Genomic DNA, 23,532 nt, shown 5'->3' on the forward strand with positions numbered 1-23,532 from the left:
TATATAGTAATGCTTTGCTTTTCTGTTAAAATACTTGTAGATATTAATGTATACAACCTTGTATGATACAATATAAAGGATTAAAAAGCATTAAATCTCCACATTTTGTTTCATTACATTGTTGTAGGGTATTAGAGATTAGATTTCAATGAAGACAAAGAAACATGCTACTTTACCAGATTAATTTATTTTTTTCTGCTTCAGGACTGGTATTCCTCCACTATAAAAATGCTATTTTTCTTAAAAGTTACCCATGTGGTACATACTGATAATACAAGTAACTTGGTTTGAGGGAGGTAAAGGATTAAAGACAAAAACAAATTCAATCAAACTGGGGGTTTTGCTGCCACTGACATATATTGAATATTTATATGATTCGATATATCCCAATTTTATTATTCACATACACAGCTGCCTATTAATGTATACAGGTTTTGTTTAGTTTTGTTCTATATCTTGAAATTCTAGACAAATAAGTGCATATTTTACTTTGGCAGCTATTTAAAAAGATCCAGTATGCAAAACACTTGGTAAAAAGTCTCTGCCCCTCTTAACACAAGCAATTGAACAATCAGTGCATATGTATGTAAATAATTATATATACATATATAATTATTTTCTTAATACAAATGGGAGTTAATAATGTTAACCCATTTGAATGACCTCTTCAGTACACCTGCATCAATAAAGCTTTAGTTTCCATCATAGAGTTCTTTAGATTTCAAGGTAATAAAGCAAGCTAGGTTTTGAACTTTAAATTAATTTAATTAGAATTATTTACAGAGTCAAGGACTGTCTAACAGTAGCGCATATATATATATAAACTATATATATATATATATATATATATATATATAGTTTAATTTCACTATAAGAGAATAGAATCTCTTTAAACTGCAATACTAAGTAAATATACATTTTAAAACCAATAATGGACAATAGTTCGCTAAGTAACAAAGCTGGTGTTCCCCTCAAATACAAATCACTGGAGTCCAGCAATGCAATCAATTTCTAACCACTCGTGGTTGAGCGAGGGGGAGGGCTCATTAACATTTGCTATGATGTGTAATAATACAGATAATACACACCTTCCCCTTAAAAAACAGAAAACAAACGAACTTTCAAAGAAACCAAACCCGAAAAGTACTACTTTTCAATAACAACCTTTATCTCTTTCCATTTATAAAACTTGAGCTTTACACTACATAAAATAATTATATCTTACAACAATCTATAGAACTTCAAACAGTAAAATAGGCTTTCTGAGGTAATTACAGAATTACTGTACTTGTAAAAAACAAATAAAAATTCCACCAAAAACAGATCTGTAGAGATTCCTTCTGATGTTTAACTGCAGTTCCCCAATTTACAGTCTTCAAATGCTATCCATCTAAACTACTGAGAGTAAAAAAATTAAAATAAAAAGGGGGGAGGCAACAGTTAAACAGAGACAGCCTGTCTTGCTCATAATGCCACGTTCAAAAACAGTTCAATACAAACAATCCATTTAAATCGGATCCTACATAATCAAGGCACAGCATAAATCTAACCCAACTCCTAGACTTCTTTCAAATAAAAGCTGATGGCTCTTCGTATTAATAAAAATAGTTCCCAAGGATCAGTTTGCTGCAAGAAAAGATTCCACACTGTACTTTGGATTGAACTTTCTATGAGGAATAAGAAGCTTTGCTTGAATTTACATTGCTTTAACCTCAATGGACCAAAGGAAGATCATCCACACTAAAGCTAAATTTGAAGGACCCATTTTTAACTAAATCTATACAATAAATGAAAAATTAAATTGGACACTTTTTTCAAGTTATAAGAATGCTTGTAATTGAAATAAATTAAATGTCATTTGGAATAAACCAATCAGTGCTATTTTTTTTTTTTTTTTTTTTTTTTTTTTTTTTACACCTGGCGTATAACTGTATATTATTTTATGAGAGAAATTAGGAGAAATGTGTTCAAACTCTAGGAACTGTCCCTAAACTGATTTTCTGAATCCTACCCCAAGATCCCAACCACATCCATCCTGTGCAATTCAATCCAAATAAACTATTTCAAGCAGCACTAATTACATTATGTGTTGTATAAGACATAAGAAGAAAAAATAAAACCCATATATAGAAGCACCCTCCTTGTCACAAAGAAAACAGTAACTTGCCAAAAAAATATATATTTCTGGTCTCCCCCACCACTCCCCCCCATACGTTCTGCGATTACTGGAAGACATAATTCCACACTTCGAGGAGCGATGGAGGGACTGCAGCTGGGAACAGGCACTCTCTGCGCAATATGAAGAGCTATGAGCTTTCGCTTCAAGATGCCTCAGAGGAAATGGGTTTAAGGCTTTTAAAACTGTAAATGTGAAGGCTATGGTGTGATTTATTGCATTTTTAACGTATTATTTACAAACTCCCTGAGGATGGCCGGGGGTCTTCTTTCAGAATGGAGTCTGTACATGGTGGGCGATCTGCGTGGGGGAGGCCGGGGAATTGGTGGAGTTATTGGCGATGCGCGCCGAGTCCGAGAGCTGCAGCTCCTCCAGTTTCTTGAGGTACTGATCCCGCAGGGCCAGGAGCTCTCGGTAGCGCTGCTCCACCGGGTTCTGCTGCTGTGGAGGGCAAGACCACGCACAGGGGTTAGTGAGCACGAGCTGCTGGAACCAACAGAGAAGACGGAAGAGCACATCAAACACATTGTGTGACCAGGAGTGATGAACGCGAGAGTTCAAATGGTCATTATTTCAAGGATTTATTTACCATGGGGAATTTATACCTGTTTCAATATGAGACGCAGTATAGTGTACAGTAAAAGCTGTGAGAACATACACAATGCTGCTCTAAAATGTGCAGTAGTAAATGCAGAGGCTCACAAAGTACCTCCTCAACCATTTTGAGGGAGATCAAGACTACTACATTTCATGAGGAATTATCAGCCCCAAAAATGAATTGGGTGGCTTTTTAAATGAAGCCTTTGTTTAATTATTTAAATTGTTGTAATACTTCAGTACTTAATACACCCAAATTGAAATACATAGCTCATCAAAGCCTGGTAATTAGATCAGGATGAAAAAGGTTTTTGTTCTGTGAATAATATTTTGTTTTGTTCTATAATTAAACTGAGAAATGGAGGATTTTCTCATCCACTAAATCACTTTCTGGCAAGCGACAGCCTAGTAGGTTTAAATAGTAATTCAGACAAAATCCAGAGGAATTAAATTAGAGACTACTGTCTAGCAACAACAAAGAACAGTATAATGTAAAGATGGAACAAGTCTAATTAAATTATGAGCAACTCTGCAAGACTTGTCCCGAAATGTTTCTAATTATGTAACGGATGGTCTTTATGTAGAAGATAGCGCTATCCGTTTTCAATTGGTTAATTTAATCAAACAGCAGATCAGGTGTGTTGAGCTTGAAATGAAACATTTAACAGTACTCCGACAAATTAAGGAATTTACTCCAATATATTTTAAAATTATGCATTTCAGTCAAATTCATACAATTTAAGAACATTTCTATTCAAATCAATAGTGTCGAGTCCATCAAATAAACTGTGATTGCTCAATACATATGAAACCCAAGGCCTGTCCTCTGTACTTCTTGGGAAGGTAAACTGAAATATTAAAGGCTGACATTTAGTTTGTTTAGGGAGTTATGAACTCTCTCTGACATCTCAAAATAAGTTGTCACATCAACATATTCAGAACAAAGATAGAAATCTCATGACAGCAATGACTTCAACATCTCATCTGGTCTACACGTCACCTCCCAGCTGTAGTTAGAACAGACCATAGGAATAGAAATCAGTGGTGTTGCTAAATGAAACTGTACGTTTCATTTACTCCCAAATAAACTTTCATCCAAGATACCAGATTAGCATAGCAAAGCACTAACTGAAGGAGCGGGTGCTCTCTGAGGGTCCAAAATCACAATCAACACAAGTCAATAAGTTCTACAATGCTGAACTCACCTGCTGCCGGATTCGTGGATTCCACCGGATGTAGTAAGTTACCCAGAGCTCTAGGTGGCGCATACTGGCCACAGGATACAACACCCGACTGGATTCCATCGTATAGAACGGGTTTACATACTTCATCTTGTCACTGTTGATCAGGGACCAGAGAGAGATCGTCTTCGTTTTGACTTCCTGGAAACCAACAGATCAGGAAGTGAAGTTTGACAGAGAAACGGCTTCAGGCTTAAAGAAGAGTAATTACAGGTTTTTAACCGATTTCATAACATTTTGCAGCTTTCTGAAGCATATTTAAGTATGAAGTCCCTCAAAGTCTTTCTGTACTCACAAGAATGAAAAAGCTCATTGTTCATTGTCAGGAAACCAAAAGAAACAAGTTAATATAACCCGGTTTGACTTTTGCCTTCAGTCTATGATTGGCTCGTGTCTGTGAGCTGTGTGAACGACTGATGGACGTTTCTGGTGTGTATGAAATGCACTTACATTGTCATCTCTTGCACAGTCACAGCTGTACAAAAATGTTCCGAATCGACAGCTGTACAGATGGTCCAGGATAGTGATCAAGAACTGCTCGTTAAACTCGAAAGCTGTGGGAAACTGACAACAAAAAAAGAGGCATTGTTTTAAAGACAGACATACTGCAAGCAACTGTAAGACTGCTAAAAAAGAAATCCCATTTTGAAAATGCATCAACACCATGTTGGAATGTAGTGTGCAGAGTCACAAATGAAATGCATCTAGCTTTTTGCCATTTCTTTCAAGAAGCGTCTGGAGCAGAAAACCGCACACACACACGCACACACACGGGTTTGAAATTACCTGCTTAGTCATCTGCCAGACACAGTCAATAAACTGCAGGAAAATTGGAGACCTGTCAGCATCTGCATGGTTCTTGTCCCCATGACCTATTCTCTACAAACAAAACAAGGAAGGGTTTCAGCACAGTTGTTAGACAGGATCAAATGATGCAATCTTTGGTAGAGAAAAACTGAAAGTAACCCATTGATTGAAGATAGTTTGCACATAACACTTTACCAAAATCCTAGGGGATAAGAAAAAGTGATGTGGTGTGAGCTTCTCAACTGGGCCACTTCACTCATCTGATAAATCTAATATATTAACACCATCAATGTATCTATCTATCTTTCTATTTGGCAAATCCCTTCTTTCAGACAGACAACTGTCAGCCTTGACCAGGGATCTACGTAACCTTTAACAATACCAGGAGTGAATCGGATAATACTAAATGATAGTACGTCATTATAAATGATTTGTCAATACACAAACGTACGTCAGACAAAATATTTTGAGCAGCATCAGTAGTAACCGTCAGGGTTCAAACTCTCACAAACAATGAAGGTGAGAGCAGAAATTATGCATAGACTGACTGGTTGGCAATGCTGCTCATAATGGAATAAACTGGAGTTATAAAATGTACATATTTGAATTTCAGATTATTTTTCTTCTTCACACTTGTAGTTTAAATCAATCAAATATAACATCTTCCCATAAATTAATTTATCAAGTAAAACTGGATGTTTAAATGTTCTGGGAGTGTCTTACTGAAGCAAACTTGTGCCCGAAGCTGATCCATTCTTTCTGGACCAAGACCTCAAAGCCGCTCAGGGTCCTGAAGTAGCTGTCCAGCATTAGCATGGATAGGGAGGTGAGCTGAGCGGTACGGTCCCAGCCATCACTGCAGTGCACCACCACTGAGTTACCCGACGAAATCTTATCGGCCACCTGGATAGCACCCGACAGGACCAGCTGCGAGGAGTGGATGAGACAAAGCAATGCCATCAAAAACTGACACCATTTGAAAAAATATAAAGCGGTGTCACTTTAAAATGATATCTACACAACAGAATCAAGTGGAATAACTCCTTTACAAGGCTGTTTAAGATGCACAGGGCCAGGATACCATACACTACTGTGCTATTACTGCTTTTGGCGTTGGATCTCATGCATGTATTGTCTATATCAAGGCTGATTCTTACCTTGATGTGCTCCAGCCAGTGCGTAGACTCCAGGCTGGAGAGCCAGTGGGACTCCTCCACATTAGGATAGACAATGTCCTTCAGCTTCTTCAGCGACTCCCTCATGACGTGGATGTTGTGGATGTCCAGGAAGACCAGCTCAGCATTCTGATAGGCATCTTCTCCTTCATACCCTCCTCCCGTTGCCTGCGACACACCAACTCCAGTCATAAAAATGGCAAATTACAGAACAGAGTCCCTCTCTCGAAGGATGGCCTTAGAACAGGGGTAATCAGTCCAATCGATGTCAGTGAAGTGTCTTCGGTATAACCAGATTATGCATTGGCAATAAGTATAAACCAATGAGACCATTAACAAGCTGCTTCTGTTAAAACCCATCCAATCATGAATTGGACTGAGTCTCTCAAAACCGCTGGAAATTTCAGAAGGGAGACAGACGGTGTCTTTCAGATTACTAGCACAGACATGAGCAGATCTTTTGAGATTTTGAAGTACATATTCTGGAAAGAGGCAGAATACCTTGTTTGCCACAGCATTGACATTGGGCCTGGCGTCAAAGATGGTCAGCTTGCTAGTCTGCCCGTTGGCCTCTCGGATGGTGTCCAGGTATCTCTCGTCATCTTTGTTGCGCTTGCCACTCATTCCCACCAGGGGTTGGCTGCAGCGCATGATCACAGCCTGGTTTTCAGGGTGGATCCAGGAGAGTACCTGTAGATACCAAAGAGAAGGGCAAATAACCCATCAACAGGTAGCCATAGTAGAATACAATGTTTTACCCATCAACAGGTAGCCATTGATGCTTGGGACATCAATATTGGAGATTGAACACCCTTAGATACCAAAGAGAAGGGCAAATAACATCAAAATTATATGTATTTTTTTCACAATTCAGCATGTCAGAGCTAACATCTTTAAAGGGGAAAGGTTGTCATTAATTATTCCTGAACTGAATGGTGTTAAAGCCATGTAAGTAGCCACAAACATTTAAGCTGAAATTGTAACTGTGGAAGCAGTACAATAAGATCCTCCATTATGAAAGGAACCATGAACTTCCAGTGGACAAATAGGCAAGACGCTTACTGGTATTCGATTCCTTGACCGAAAAGCTGCCACTTTCCGCAAGTCTTCATCAGTGGCTTTGAAAGGCACCACCAGAATTGTGGGATAAGTATCGCACAGCTCATAGACCTTGTTCAAAAAGGTTATCCTCCAGGTTGTGTTGGGTAAACCCTGTTACGTTACAAAAAAAAAAAAAAAAAAAAAAAAATCAAGATTAAAAAAAACAAAAACACATTAATGGTGAAGAATTATTGGATCTATTTCTTAAAAAACATGGGTTTTATTGGAAGAATTGTATCCAAGTTTTAACCCCCACATAGTATTGCACAGTTTGGAGTAAATCAGATGGCAACATTTTTAACTTAACGCTATAATATCCATTAAGGTTGTTTTTTTCCCCCAAGGAAGAGAATGCCATAACTATAAATATCAATGTGTAAAGTAAGAACTGCATGAGTCCCTCTGCACATGCATTTCAGTAGAGGTCTTGTTTTACCCATCAACAGGTAGTCATAGTAGAATACAAAGGCAAAAACGTGCTTGGGACATCAATATTGGAGATTGAACACCCTGGAGGGCAAATAAGGCATGCAATCGGTTTTGAACACTATAAACACACCTGTCGTCTGTATTCTTGGATAGGACTGTAAACATTCCAGCCATTTTCTTCAAACTTTTCCTGGCTTAAATAGGAAAATAATGGCTGCAAAAGAAAATAGCAGATCAAAACCAATCAGGTGAGTGGATAATGGCAAGGGTTCTCTTCCATCATCTCTGGTGTTATGCATTTCAACTATTTACCTATATACACATGATCTCCACAAATCATCAAAAATGTTCTTGGGGAACTTTTTGAAGGTCAATGTCACAACAACTTTTCAGAAGAATTCAGATTTCACTTAATTCAAGTCCATAAAACACATCGAACAAATCATGACAACAAAAATGCTCAGTTTCTGTAGACATTAATTTATATAAAACATTTTGAGTAGTTTGTGAAGTAAACAGTTTTACTGCAGCATTTGTTTTGCTTGCTGCTTGCATTTGATTAAATACTTTAAAATCTCCATCTTTAATCTATTTAAAACAAGAAATATTACACTTTTTAGGCTATATAGCAGGACAACAGGATACAGATCTACTATGATGCAGTCCAGATGCTTTTGTCAGTGGGCACATTTATACTCGTTTTAATCAGAGCAACACATATAGATCTCATTAAGTTTATAATTTCATATCCCATTATAATCAGAGTTATTTGTATCCTACATTAAAAAATGAATAATGTTATTAAACCTGCATGAGTAAATAACTACCTTTGTAGATTCTGCATCAAAGTGCTCGGCAATAATGTCCATAACAGACAATTGCTTTTAGAGCATTGTTTTATGGGTATTTGCAGATATTGGTCTACAGTAATTTCAGCACAAAGAATGTTCTGAATCACACCTGTGTGCTTTAAAATAGTTTTAAATGTGAAACCATACAGGGAATGTGGAAATCAACAACCTGGGGCCTCCAGGTTCCTATTTAATAATGTAACCTTATTTGTACACAATCAGGTAGCATCTTCCTCCACTCCCATCCCTCCCTCCCTCCATCTCCAGAGGCTTTGAGAAGTGTGCATCTGATTTTAACTCATGTGTAATTAGAAAAGTTATCTTACAGGAAGCCCTGATTCACTAAATCCTCAGTAACTTAGTAAGCATCCCATACACCCCCCCACCCGCCACCAGGCTTTAACTATTTAAAATACAAACTCACCAAACCATGTGAGAGGGGAAAGGCGTATCTGAAAAGGATCTCAAAAATGTCTCTCCTGCTGTGTCCTTCTTGTTTCAGGGCAAATCTTAAGTTTCTCATATCCTAAAAGACACACAAATAATAAGCCACTGAGAGGCAAGAAAGCAAGATTACTAAGATAAAAACTAACAAGCATCTACCATAGAGTCCATTTCATATAGTGGTAGCATACAAAGCCTATAATTAGTTTGTGAGGGGATACTTCCTCTTCCTATTCACAGAAGAATGGTTAATGTTTTTCATTACCTATACAGTCCCCCTTAATCAGGCATGGTTTATAGAGAGGTCTTCCACTGTGGTTCATTTCTACCCAGATTAAATCTCTTGATCATTGGCGACTGTTTTATGAAACTTCCGTATACTTGCTATTCTTGAGAGCATTAAGATACATTTGATAGTGTATGCATTTCCACAGCACTTCCAATTTGTGGTAAATACATCAGCAAGACTGTATCAGACTCTACCATGAGGGATCGGCAACTTTTTGGGGGCAGACTGACAAAAAAAACCTGCATCCCCTCTTTTAAGATGCCAGCATCCCAAGTATATAATGGTCCTTATATATATAATATATAATGGTTTCTTAAAGTAAATGACAAATATAAGAAGAACCAAAACTAACTGTAAGGTCTTAGGTGTTACTTCACCACCAAATGACAACTGACCAGCTGCAAATAGAACTGGGAAATGACCTGAATGCAAATTCACTAATGAGGATCTAATCACTCAGCGTAATAAGGTTAATCAATCATAATAAACATTACAGGGACTACTTAAACCGATACAGAACATTAAGGGAGATTTCTTAAAAACGCTAAGAAAATGCAAACATTGCGAAATCTTGTCGCATGACGCATCTGGCACACATGCCAGGGATTGCCAACCCCTGCCCAACATAATACAAGCCCAAGCTGCCAGATGTGTTTATATTCAGCACAGTTCCATTAAACAGTTGTCCATGGCATCTGTAGGTCAAGGTTTATTATAGCAGGGCCTCAGACTATGGAGGTCCCTCAGGAGACTTGATGGAGATAAATCAAATTGGTATTAACACTGGACAATTTATCTCCAGAGCTTGACTAAGTTCATAGGTTGAAAAGAGGTCCTGGCTTTGTTCACATTTTAGTTACTGTAGTTAAGTGACAGTGACTTTCCAGCAGTGCTGGAAAAGGCAAGCACAAAAAAAGAAGGCAACAATACCTTGCAGGTGATGTCCAGGCCATAGGAGTTCTCTCCTCTACTTGATGCTCCACCCATCTTTTCAATGCGACTGATGACTCCAAGAGGCACATCAAGGTACACTGCAGGGTCCTGATGATAAACAAATTGAGAAAAACAAAATAAGTTTTAAAATGGGAGAGCACAACACACATGCCCAATAATGTACACTCTCTGAAGCAAACAAGTGTGAGAGGGTCACCTTCTGAACAAACGCTAAGCGGCTGCTTGTCATTAACCTCCGAGGTTCACTATAACTGTATACATTTTCACATCAAGCAACCAAAGGATCCCGCAACCTCTGGTGAAATGGTATGAATTGTCTAACGAGTGAGATTATCTCAAAAAAGCAAGTCCAATTATTATAGCTTTAAGGAAATCCTGGTATTCAATCAGGTTAACAGAAAATACTTCATGTTAGGTCTCTTCTGTAGAATCAGTTTAAATTACGATAACGGTGTGGAGAGCACTTGCTTATTCTGGGCAGCAGCAGATTCAACATTTCCTTTGGGATTTATACTGGATGTAGTATCAGATATTATTGCTTTTCATCAACTAGTACGAGCTCATCATTAAAGCTTATGTTTTGTTATGGCTCTCTGGTGATGTGGTGAAGGGATTTGGATCAGTAAAAACAAAATGATTCCTATTAGTTAGCAATAACTGCAGACAACCAGCTTCAATCACGTTGCAATGTTTTCAACATCCTTGTCAGTCAGTATTGAATACAGTATGAGTACATCTGAAAAGCAGTCAGTACCATGTGACCTACTCTCCACACAGATCTAATACCTGCCTGATCCAAAACAGCCTCTCCCTGGTTCTTCAGCTCATCAGCTCAATGATTCCCCCAAATAATACAAAGCTGTCATTAAAATGGTTTCTGATGGTCAGTCATGATCAAGGGGTTCTTCTCTTGGAAAATGGTCTTGGGCAGCAGTTATTCCATACCTAGAAGATTTTTAAGTTGGCCTGCTGTCCATCCCTATTAACTGGCCTACCAGATACAGAAAATTACAGTTCATTCCACACACAACAATTTAATCAAAACTATGGCTACAACTATGACTGCAGATTATTAATACTTTCCATCTCTGAGCACTTTATGCTCTGGCCCCTAACCGCATCACCTAAATATCTTCAGTGTTCTCGCAAGCCCTGAAATGTGCGGTCACTAACCATTAAGGGAGGGCTCCAACTACCTCCATTTGATATTCTGAATTCCCTGTTCTCACATAAAAAATGCAAAGAGATTCTACAGTGTTTTACCACAGTTACCTTTCTAGAAATTCCATACTAACACAAAACAAGAAAATAAACTACTTAATCCTAAAACAGTGCTATTAGTAATGGATTACAAATTGTCTGCAGGCCAGCTGTGCACCTAGGAACTCCCAGATGCCACAAGCTAGACAAGAGGCATGGTCTGATTTGGACCTAGATTCACTGTATACTACAAACAGAGGACCTTAATGGAACACCCATTTTAGAAGCATGCAATAGTTCATTTTATAAAAGATACACTTTGATCATTGTAAAGCAACACAATAGGTCACATATATGGGCCAACAGAATGAAAGAAAAAGTATGTAATTCTTTGCCTTAACACAAAATTAAAATGAACCTACTTTTCAAAGAGTATGTCCTTTTCAGAGTATTGATTACAGAAGGTTAGTCACTTTATGCCTAAAGCATGCTCTACCACACACAATGTCCAATCCCCTCAGCTCTTTTCACCCTTCCTTCAAATACCACATTGCAGGTCTCAGGTTTCCCTTTAGAACATACATTGTCATTCAAAAAACTCAGGAACTGGAAAACAAAAGAAAATGGCCACATGCTGAAGCACATTTTGCCAAACACTAAGCTGCCAAGTACTCAAGATGAAAGTGTATCCTTATGTGTGTTTGTAGCGATCTGACATTTGAGGCGGGGTTGTCCTTTATTTTATTTTTTTCTGTTTCTAGCAAGACAATTCACTAATGTTTCTATGCATTACAGGAAAGATGATAACCTAAAAATGAAATGGAATTACTCAAAGATGTCATTTTCCCCACACAACCAAATAACTGATTCATTAAATGAACACCATCTTTAAACTTGATACTTAGGAAGAGACTGGAAACCTCAAAGCCTCTAGCTATCCCATTTGGCTTTCATAACTAGCCAGATCAAGTAAAGGAAGAACAAAATAAAAATGCTGTGGCAAGTGTTTGCATTTCAACAGTCTCTTAACCTGTTCAGATGAACCTTTGTATATGACAAGTGATGTTTCCAACAGTAATTTGTGTGGACAAGATGTAACCTATAAAAACACAGAGCTATGTGCATTACTGCCATTTCTAATGAAAAGACTTTCCTTCAACCATAGCTCACAGCATGAACTTCTTTAGTAAAAAACTATACATTTATGACAAATCTAACCGCAAGCTGGTAATAGTATTCAAGCATTTTGCGGTCTAAGATTATATTAATATTTGCAGTTATGAAAGATGACATGTTTTGCATTATCCTCTTAATATGGAGCATCAAGCATGTTAGTCTATGGAGTTGTCCTTTTATTAGTTATATTCCACAAATGAATCAAAAGTCATTCTTGACACTGGATTTCAGGCTGATGCTTATGCACAATGCCAGGCAGTATAACAATAATATGATGTAGAAAGACATTACATTTTATACTGTGAAATCCTTGTTTAAGCACGTTTTTTTTATTTTATAGATGTACTTTGTGTAATTTTTGACTGTTTTGGTGAGTTTCTGATGCATGTTTTGGCATGTTATTTAGTCCAGTGCAACTTATGTGGTTTAAAAATAATTTACATATGATGTTAATCAATATCACAAGGGTAACACTGTAAAATTATTCAACATGTTCATAATAATTGAACAGCTGCATCTTAAGGAGGTGTGAAAAGGTGGCAAGACTGAAGTTGCTGATGTAGTTGATTTTCCTGAGCAGATCAATGAGACTAGATTTGAATGCTTAAATGTCTATTTTAACAAAACGCCACATTGCATTCAATTCTGAAGTGTGGTTACATGCTTGGCGAGTTCACATGCAATGAGTATTAGTCAAAGAGCAAAAGAAAACTATTCAAATGCATGTAGTAAGTTATACAATGTGTGTGAAGGTCGGTGTTTAGTTTACACTTCTGAAAAATCACCTTCAGAAAGAGAAACCTTTGTCAACAATGACTAGCGTTGCTGTAGCTGGTAATTGACATAGGGGTGGAAACATATTTGAAAGTATGGCCTCAGCAATTATAGCATGGCAGCAGATTACGGTGCAGAATGCTAAAAGTACTCTTATAAAACTAGTAACTTACCACTTCAATACTTCTGAAGAAAACCCTGTAATTTGTTATGAACACTTTTCCTTTTACAGCACCGCTGAATGGACAAATATAGATGATGTCTTTGTCTGTGGAGAGAAATGAGCCAAATGTACGATTTCAGGAACCCCAGTTTTCACACTCCTACTACTAGTAAATCTGCCCTTCCTTTAGAAATCAATCTTTGACCTAAATATGGAAATATTTAAATCATTTAAAAAACTAAATCTAATATACACCAGTCAATTAGTGTTACATCTCTATATTATTAAATGACCCTGTAGGCATCAATCCATTATGGAAACAATACAGCTTTTTGTTTTCTACCAAAAGGAGTGGATCAGCAAACAAAACATTGACGTCTCCCTAGACAGTGCAACGGTACTTGGACTTCGAGCAAAACCTGGCTCAGGATATGGACTAGAGTTTTACATGTGACTGTATCTTTCCATCATCCTTGCTTCCAGAAGGCTTAGTAAGAATACATTTATATTTTTTTATTTTCTGGCCTTTCAAAATAACCTGCCATAGCCTTAATTACATCTGGCAGCCTGAGAGCAGAAATAGCTGCACTGGAACATATTATAGAAAGGAGGAAAATATTCTCTCAAATATAGTGTCAAAATGTTAAAGAAGTATGGTATAGGGTTAAAAAGTTATTTTACACATTTACGGGGGATTACTTTAAGAAGTGGTTAATGTATAAATCTATGATTTACAGTAATTAAATGATTAACTATTCCAATACCACCATCACCCCTGCACACATACAAAATGGCAACATTGCTAGATTCATCAACATTTTTATCTCACTCAACAAAAAATAACTCCACCTAGATTCCACACTTGAGTCTTAATCTGCAGAAAGGGGAGAAAGGAAGAAACCAATCTGAAGACTTACCTATAATTCTTTCTTCTCCAGGCAAAAGGGCAACATCTGCCAGTAGTTCCATTTTAAGACTTTCCCTTGAGGCCTAAAGTTACAGAAAATAAACCAGACAATCACAAATGGGCTGAATACTAAAAATTAGACTTCATCAACTGTTGCCTTGTATGTTATTATTGGTTTGGCTACTAAACAACTTCAATCTACTTTCAAGCAAAAGACAATAGTGTACAGTACTCTAAAATCAAAAACTGTATAACATATATAGGAAGAATATATTTGTTTCACTTTTAAGTTCACTGAACCAGATTCTATGAGAGACTGGGGTTGGCAACATCATTTCTGCACTAACAGAACTTCCTTGGATTACTAATACTAATATTTGATCATTCATAATGGGTCCCATTATGTTGGTTTGTTGTTTTGTATGTTTAGCATTTCATATGGACTGCATGCACTGAAATATGCATTACCTTGGTCAAAATGCATGGCTGTGCACTTATGGGCGTGCTGCATTACCAAGTGTAAGTAGACTGTTCCACACTGTATGCAGATTACTGCAGTGAACAAACATGCACAAATTGCATACACATTGAAAGAATAAAGCTTGCTTATTTTGTATTTTAGGAGGAAAGATACTAAGCTGAACAAGAATTGCCTTCAGGAACAGAAATCCAGGTTGCAAGCAAATGCGTGTGGACTATTCTTTGGAGAAAACCCAACATCTTACATCACTTTTAGGACATTTTCTCCAAGAGAAAATAGTTGGTAACAAACATGAATGCATCTGGCTTCTTTATTGAATAATTTGTTCCCAATTAATTTATTTATTTTTTAAGTTTGCTGCTGCAACACTGGTTGAACGCTTTCACTTTTTGGAAAATGGTTACCGATTAATCATTCAGAACTGCATTAGACTACAGAGCTCCACACATGCCACGGTAAAGTGAGCAGGTATGATATTACCCAGTTTAATGCCTGATCTGACTATAGTTAACGGATACCCGGAGGTCTTGGAGTGGAAAAACTGCACACTGTAGCAGCAAGTATAGCATACTATTCCTGTCAGAACCCAAGGATATGAAACTTAAAGGGCAATTCACACAACACACACTACAGGTGCCATAGTGGCAATCACCCACAGCCAAGATAAAAATGGAAAATCAAAAATAAGCTATGATGGTGGAATAAATTTGTATAAACAAATAAAAATAATTATACTGCTACAAATCCATAAGTTTACAGCAACCGTTTGGAGATAGAGGCTCAACGTTGTGTCCAGAGAGATCAATCAAAATCTGTGAGAGCCCCTTAGTCCCAGTAAGAATTCAGATGGATCTTTGCTTGCCTTCATGAACATGTAGAGGGGGGGTGCAAAATATAAGAACGGAAGAAGATACTCTCAATTTTTGTCTCAATCTCCCCGCTCAATGTTGTTGTTAAAATATGCACACAGACCTTCGACCCTATCATTTACTCAGTACAAAGGCTACTTGTCATTTTTATTCCTTTCTGGCTATTTCCAAACACAAACAGGCTATTTACTGTATATATTAGGTGACCTATGCAGGCTCCCTACTAATGGGGCTTAGTTGGGAAAGTTTTTCATGTTATAACTAGAAGTACTGCAAACATGTACTGGACATGGCCACTGCAAACTTAAATTTACACCTAGAAAACTAAGAAAAGGAAGACTCACATTGTTGCTGGGATTGTTTTCCAAGGGGTTTGAATTATATGATGGTATAGAAGCCGAAGCCATTACTCAAGGTCTGCTAAGTTGACACTGCAATAAAAAAAAAAAATTATACAAAAAGGAAGACAAAATAACAGTTGATAAAGCTAGAGGCAGGTTCATTTGAAGTGACTGGGGAAAAATATAACACAAACAAAAGGGAAAGGGGCTCAGGGTACGCCGGTTTGACTTGCAAGCACACAATAGGACAGGCAATTCCCTGTTTCCTGTTCATTTCATGACTGCAAGCATGGCAAAAGTACTACAATAAATTTAATTCATCATCAAAAAACAAATGCCAATAAGATAAAATAACAGGATGCAATGGTACTGCAAACTGCATACTAATTATGTCAAAAGACAATTATAAATATGAGTAACTGAGGTAAATGCAGAGGAGGGGGTCTTGTAAATTTTGTTTAGGGTTAGGAACTCAATGGATTGAACTCAATTTATTGTTTTATATATATAAAAGACAAGGTATAAACTGCAGTAACACCACAAACACCAGAAACCTTCAGGGCATTACAGAAAGATTGAGAACGAATACTGTCTTCAAACTTCTTACTTTTTAAATTGTTAATATGATTGCCAATTGATTGTATTGATTTGAAGGAACTACTACATTTGGGTAATTTATGGCCATCTCAAAAACCACGTTACCCACAAAGTGAGGCTCAAAATGTACACTGTGCCATAACTATACAAGGTTAATGAACACTGCAAACCCCATACAAGAGACATCGACACAGTGTTGCCCAAATTTAGCCTCTCTGCTTGAGTTGCATACTGTGGAGTTACAACCTTTAACGCTTTCTAACCTCTGAAGTCCAAGAAAGCATTGTGGCTGAGAGATGCTCTATCAGATGCATTATCATAAGATGTGTCAGTCCTGGGAGTCCACAGCCCATTAGCTTGATACTAGTCTGCAGTGACAAGGGCTGAATTGATTTCTAAAGTGTAAGGTCCTTTTCCCATTCATTAAAAGGGGACAATTTGATTTAGGGGAGTGAAATTAAATATTTTTGGGAATAATAAACATCATGAGAAATTCTGACTCTAGTACCGAACAGGAAGGATTTATCAATACAAGGAGGGCATTACAGTTGATCCCCAACAATTATGTAGTCCCCGTGTGCACTGTGTCAATTCGCCATTTGACCTTCCACCTGTGTGCTTAGGTTGCAACTCTGAAAATGGAGTAAACCTTGAGAATAAATAAAATAAGCATACCATTGACACTGCTTTGGTCCTTTTGCTGGGAATAGCCCATTAGGTTTCTCCTTGTAGAAACTAACAATTGTATTACTTATGCATACAGCAAGACCACTGAGTCAGCAATCATAAATTAGTAGTTGCAATTTCTGCTGTGACACCTCTCTTCTACTAGAATAGCACCATTTTACATACAAGTGGAGCTCTTTTGTCATGTAAATAGAGAGTAACATGAAATACTTAGATTAAATGCACCTCAAATATTCACATAATGTGTGGAAGTAGCAGATTTAGAGTCTGCTTCATAAAATCTCAGCCTCCCAAGATACAGGCCTAGCAACTGCTATTAAATCAGCTATCATATTAAAAGAGCCAACAGGAACTATTTCAAGGCAGTCAGCTTTTCTTTTCCTCGAACACTCACTGATGAGGCTGTAGCTTCAGTAAAACACTCACTTAAGCTTATAGAATGCCGTTAACATTTTAAAAAGAAGAAGAGAGAAAAACAAAACAAAAAAATACTTTCAGTTCCCCCATAGTACAAACTATGATATTAGGAAAGTACCTAATTCCTTTACACTGCCATCCCATTACTGTGCTGTGCTAGCTAAGGTTTTATCTTGTGACTAACCTGATGTATACATATTAAGCTTTTGTCATACACCAAATACTAAACGTCTTGTTGACAATAAACATGTCACTGAAGCACACAAATCTGCTAGTGTGATTGTGTGATTCTCAAATGTGGAAAAACAGGAAATACTTATTTTTCTCTGAATGTTTATGTAAATATATTTTTGAAATGTAGGTAACCACAGAGACAAACTAATAATTATAAAAATGAAAGGTCTTACGTTTACTTTAAACAATAAATTTTAATTATACCTAATTTATCAGATTTCATATTGTGCTATTTTAATTCAGTACATTTTGGAAACAATGATAAAAATGCAAATACAAGTGATTCTGCACAAATCTCTCTCACTAACAATATTGAGTAATGTGCTACTTTACTAAAACATTTTCAGGGGCAATGCCTGGGTTACTGCCATAGCAGGTTTAACGATAATGTTGTTAGGGAACTCAAATTAGGTTGTATTTATGACAATAAAAGACTTTAATGTAATGTAGTTCGATAGAAATCTCACCCTAAAATCTCTGAAACCTGCAAAATATATGGAGATTAGTTCAGAATGAACTATCGTTGTGTGCAGTTCTAGATTTGCTTTCCTTTGTTTTACCATATCTATTCTGGCAAACTGTTGTTTTCTCCAAGTTATCAATGTGTCACACTTCCTGTACCCGTCCAAAATAATACTATACGATTTCCTTTTATTCTGCTACAGCATTTTACATTTCCGTTTATGTATTGTAACACATTTACATAAAGGTGCAAAACAAAAACAGTATTACAGTGATATGCTTCAATGCAGATCAGTTTAATCCTGTACGGTTGCCAACTTAAACTAATGGGATACTTTTCTTTTTACCGTATTAAATACATCAATACCCTAGTTTATAGAAGCAATTGCACATGTTTATTTTCTGTATTACTACATTTTGTTGACAAGTTAATTGTAATGTTACCACTTGTCATGGCATTCTGGATACAAAACTACCAATTTAATGCAACACTTACTATAAAGTCACCATCAGCAGAATACAAATAGTGTAAAGACATGGAAGCAACGTATGCTAAACCACTTAATGTATCTTCAGTCATAAATACTAAAGATAATAAATCACCTAATAATTCCAGTTTGCTAATAAGGTAACTACTGTCCATAGCATAATTAAAAATGTAGGGAAGTGACCCAATTAAGCCCACTTGCTCTTATTTTGAAATACAAAAAAAGACAGTAAATATTGGAAGGACGATCTGTTTCAGAGCAAATGCACAAAGTTGATCCTGTCGTGTTACTTTTTATTTGGAGCCAACCACATTTTTTGTTATTGAGTGATGTATGACTTTGTGCTGCCACTGTGCAGCAGCATTTTTAGAAGTCACCCCAAAACTTTACTTTATGAGGGGCCCTCCCAAGAAGCCATTTTTCTGGAATTTGGTGACCAAACGTGGTGAATATTGATAAGAATTATACAATTAAGAGATTCATAAATCAAATGAAACCTTATATAATGAATTTTCTTGGTATTTAAAAGCACTATTTTGTATTTGAAAATATAGATTTCATGAGTTTCCGGAGCGAGCGCGGGACACTGTCAGAATGATGGTCACACAGATAGATGGAGTCGAACAACAAAAATTGAGGAAAACTGTTGATGACCATAGTACAGGGGTGGCTAACCCTGGTCCTGGAGAGCCGCAGGGTCTGCAGGTTTTTGTTTTATCCTGATCGTTAACTGCTTAATTGAACCAATTATGGGTCTTAATTAGGCAAAATGTCCCTGTGTTCAAGATGTCTATTGATTGGTAATTAAGAGAGACCTGGAAATCCTGCAGGATTGTGGCTCTCCAGGACCAGGGTTAGCCACCCCTGCCATAGTAAATCAAAACATTTTAGAAGCTTCTTCAGGTAAAACAATATTTAAAGTTCTATCAATTATTATAATCTTAAAATGTAATTGTTTATGTCATATGGGCTTAAAAGGAACAGCGCCCTTGAAAAGCCTATTACCATATGGCTTTAAAGCAGATTATAGAATTTGTTCTACCAACAATAATAAACATGGTCTAAGTTGTAAAATATAATGTATTGTATGTATTATAAAGATATTACATCTTTACATTAACTCTATAAATAATTATTGAGGTTAATTTCCCATGGACCACTGTTGTTCTTAATAAGCCCACTAAGCCCAGAATCTCACATTAAAAAAAATAAATTAAATTAATTATTATTAGGCAGAATACATCCTTTTCATTCACAAACTTAATTACTTACGTTATTTTCATTTTTTGGGGGTAAAAAATGGGGGACAAAATGGGTAGGCAGAGAAAAAATTATAGGGACTGTAATAACGATGGAAGCTTGCAGTGAATTTCGTGCAGATCACAGATGGAGTATTTTGAGAAGCTGTTTTTGCCAAAGATCTCTGACATGGGACTGCCAAGAGTTTAAATTTTTGACAGTCATGCCTCAGATATTTCCCTGGCACTTGCGACCAAGGCCAGAGAAAATGGGGTTGTGCTTCTCCGGCTCCCATCTCACCTCACCCACATCCTCCAGCCACTGGACAAGACAGTGTTTGGTGATGTCAAAAGGATGCACCAATATGAAAACTCTGGGCCGATACCGATATTTTCCCAATTATTTACTGACCTATAAAACAAGAGCAGGTCGAGGGGGAACTGCATTGGATTTTGTTAAAAGTACAAGACTACAATAGAAAAAATCAGATGCTTAGTTAGATGCAATAAAAGCCGCACCATCAGACAGAAATATCGGTCAGAAATACCGGCCAATGGCCTAACACATTTTTTTTTTGCCATAACGTCCTGATATTGACTGATCGGTGCATCCCAAGTCAATTGGTAATGGAGGAAAGAACTGTGCATGTTATTCCTGTGTTAGCAGGGACAACATTTTGAAAGGAGGAATTCCCTGCGATACTTGATGTGCTTTCAAGTCAGGAAACATCATCGGTGGCTTTGAAAACACTGGAATATTCCCTGTGAGCCAGACAAGTGTCCACAAACTATGCTCCTTTTTCTGAAGCACCTGTGCAGACTTCCACAGCCCCAACAGCCTTGAAAAAGCTTTTTAAATTCATGAAAAGTGTAGAATGCCAAATGCAACATGCAAGACACAAAATACAACAAGCCATAGAAACTTTGCTTAACTAGGCTACAGTCTAATGTTACTACGTGCTGCGACACATTTAAAACCTGGTTAAAATAGCTTCTTAAAAATAGTTTTCAAGCAATTGGAAATCCTTGCATATGCATTTAAATTCAGCACTTGATGAAATGTTTTCTCTAAAAAGACCCTACTTTGCAGGGACGTACAGTACAGCACTCCATTTCCAGTCAGAAAGCTTCTGTAAAACCCCTTATGGAGGGAGAGAGAAATGTGGCACACAATAAAAACATGTTTCAAAAAATATTTCCAAGCAGTTCTTTAACCCTACCCCCTCCCCAACAAACAACAACTTCTGGTCACTCGCTGAAGGAATGACACATGGAAGAGAAGCCCAAAAAACCAAAGCAGAGATTTGAATTACCAGTTGATCTATATTTAGCACAACGGTGAGTCCACAAAACCTGAAGTCACAACCATGACAAAAGCACTACTATATTACACTCCTTCAAGCCTCTTTTCTCATCATATATGAAACTGTACCATATAAAACTAGAGATCATGAAACTGCAAACATACCGGCCGTGATGAAAGGAGCAGAAACATCAGCCTCGTTACAGTGGGACACTATTTATAACTTTGACAGCTCCTGCTGGGTAATGTGCATCAGGGTATTGCTTTGCGTGCAATAAGCACACGCCTGATTCAGACTGAACCTGCCCTGCGTCCATGGCTTCCCCAGAAGACATCCAGCCCAGCTCAACACTACACTTCATAACTGACACAAACTTAATCGGAGCCCATACATTCAAACCTGCACTGTCAGCTTTCATGCGACTGCTTTGCATCCAAAAGTGGCCTAATCCACAAAATACAAACATATTCTTCTGTCCTAAACACAGAAAGTCTAAACGAAAGCTCTAGATCAATAAGATTTAGGATGTAGCCAAGGCCATTACAATGATGCATTACTTTAAATCGAAAAGTTGCAAAGGCACAGAACAAAAGTATGTTGGTCATTTCCATCTTTACTTATTTTAATTAACGGTGCACCGACCAACCCCCCCCAAATTCATTTTTATGATGCAATGTTGCATTATATGGTATTTGGATGACGGACATGAAACGACCGATGATGGAGAGAGGTAAGTTTTGTAACTCCCATGAATAAGACGCATACATTTTAGATACAATTTTAAAAACAATAACATGCCTGGAGCCTCCTAAACTCACATCACTGCCACTGCAACTTCAAACCCTACACTTAGCTACAATAACAACGGAAAAGGAAAATACAAAAACAACACTTAACATGTATTATTACATGTTGGCGACGAACTCATTAGTAACGCGGGTGGGGGGGGCGGTTTAAAACGTCGGTTTAGAGATATAAAAAAGAGGCTGGCCTGGCCTCATCAGTTAAATGCACTGCCTTTACAACTCGTATTTTGTCAGAAATAAGCATGGAGTGTAGTGACTGAGTTTAAGGGAGATAAGGGCTCTTTTCTGCCCACTTGAATGCTCGTGAAACTTGTGCCACAAACACAACTTTAATAACTGCACCCATTTCGCCTGCCACCAGACTGCAGTGCTTGAACCAGGAAATACCATAGGCCCAACTAATGCACCTTGAGTTCTGGAGCACTTTGAAAACCGCTAAACAAGAGGGGAAATCACCAGTCGCAAATGAGAAAAAGAAAACCTGTCAATCATCTTCGGTCTCAAACGTTGCTACTTACCCAGAAACGTGCGATTCGGTGTTATGTCCCCGCTTCTGCTTCTGTTTCTGCACCGCTCCTGGGATTTCACTGTCCATCATGTGACTACAGCCATGACACCGTGATTGGGCGGCTCTGAGGTCGGCTTTGGCAAGGCACTCTGGGATATGTAGTTATCCTGAAATGTCTGCTGAATAAAATAAGGGTCGCGGTATACACTTTTCATGTGTTTGAGCACCGGGATAAGATTCGAAAAAGACGTCACAGTACCGTTTTAATGTCTTTAATCTTCTTCTTTCATGTTTTAACTACATTTTTTTAATCATGTGACTTGTCACTTGCCGGTAAAATAGTAAATGCTGCCACTTTCAAAACATTTATGTACATTTAGCCTTAGTTCCACATTTGTACTGTTGTGTTTACATCAGGCAATTTGGGCCTTAGAAGTTTAAAAGTGTGTTTAGGTTCACTATCTTTCAAGTCCATCTTCCTTGCTGGTTTTGTGTATGTGAATGGGCATTTGTTCTAGGAGAATTTATGTTTTATAGAATGTGCCTAAATTTACACATTTCCAGATTATGTAAAATATGGAGATTTACAAATTAGCAGCTACCATGAATCCCACTAGATATTTTTGGGCAATTCTCAACAGATCCCAAGAAAAACACCTCAGTAAATACATATCCCAGGTGACTCTCATTTTCAGGAATAGCCCACCTTCCCATACAAATAGGACTTCTGATTTTGTACACTGTAATGCATTTGTTGCCATGTGAAAGGCAAGGGACAGCAAAACAAAGTATCCAATCATGTTCTGCCAATGTTGT

At 37.4% G+C, this 23,532-nt stretch overlaps 1 protein-coding gene across 4 annotated transcripts; it reads right to left on the bottom strand.

The window, feature by feature from the left end:
- Positions 1-168: 168 nt before the first annotated feature.
- mtm1 (myotubularin 1) lies at positions 169-22,815 on the bottom strand. Of its 4 annotated transcripts, none has more exons than XM_066714890.1 (15): positions 22,727-22,815; positions 15,979-16,065; positions 14,295-14,367; positions 13,388-13,482; positions 10,041-10,151; positions 8,802-8,903; positions 7,657-7,740; positions 7,059-7,208; positions 6,498-6,686; positions 5,979-6,164; positions 5,545-5,748; positions 4,801-4,893; positions 4,465-4,578; positions 3,979-4,155; positions 169-2,614 (listed from the first exon to the last, which is right to left on the bottom strand). In XM_066714890.1, the coding sequence occupies exons 2-15, from the start codon at positions 16,039-16,041 to the stop codon at positions 2,447-2,449; spliced, it is 1,809 nt and encodes a 602-aa protein (XP_066570987.1). In that variant the 5' UTR covers positions 16,042-16,065; positions 22,727-22,815; the 3' UTR covers positions 169-2,446. The 4 variants fall into 4 exon arrangements, with proteins under 4 accessions (XP_066570987.1, XP_066570986.1, XP_066570988.1 ...); XM_066714889.1 differs by having other exon boundaries at positions 169-2,617; XM_066714891.1 differs by lacking the exon at positions 15,979-16,065 and having other exon boundaries at positions 169-2,617.
- Between the last annotated feature and the right edge of the window lie 717 nt (positions 22,816-23,532).

This window comes from Amia ocellicauda, chromosome 10 (assembly GCF_036373705.1).
Source record: "Amia ocellicauda isolate fAmiCal2 chromosome 10, fAmiCal2.hap1, whole genome shotgun sequence".
NCBI classification, from domain to species: domain Eukaryota; kingdom Metazoa; phylum Chordata; class Actinopteri; order Amiiformes; family Amiidae; genus Amia; species Amia ocellicauda.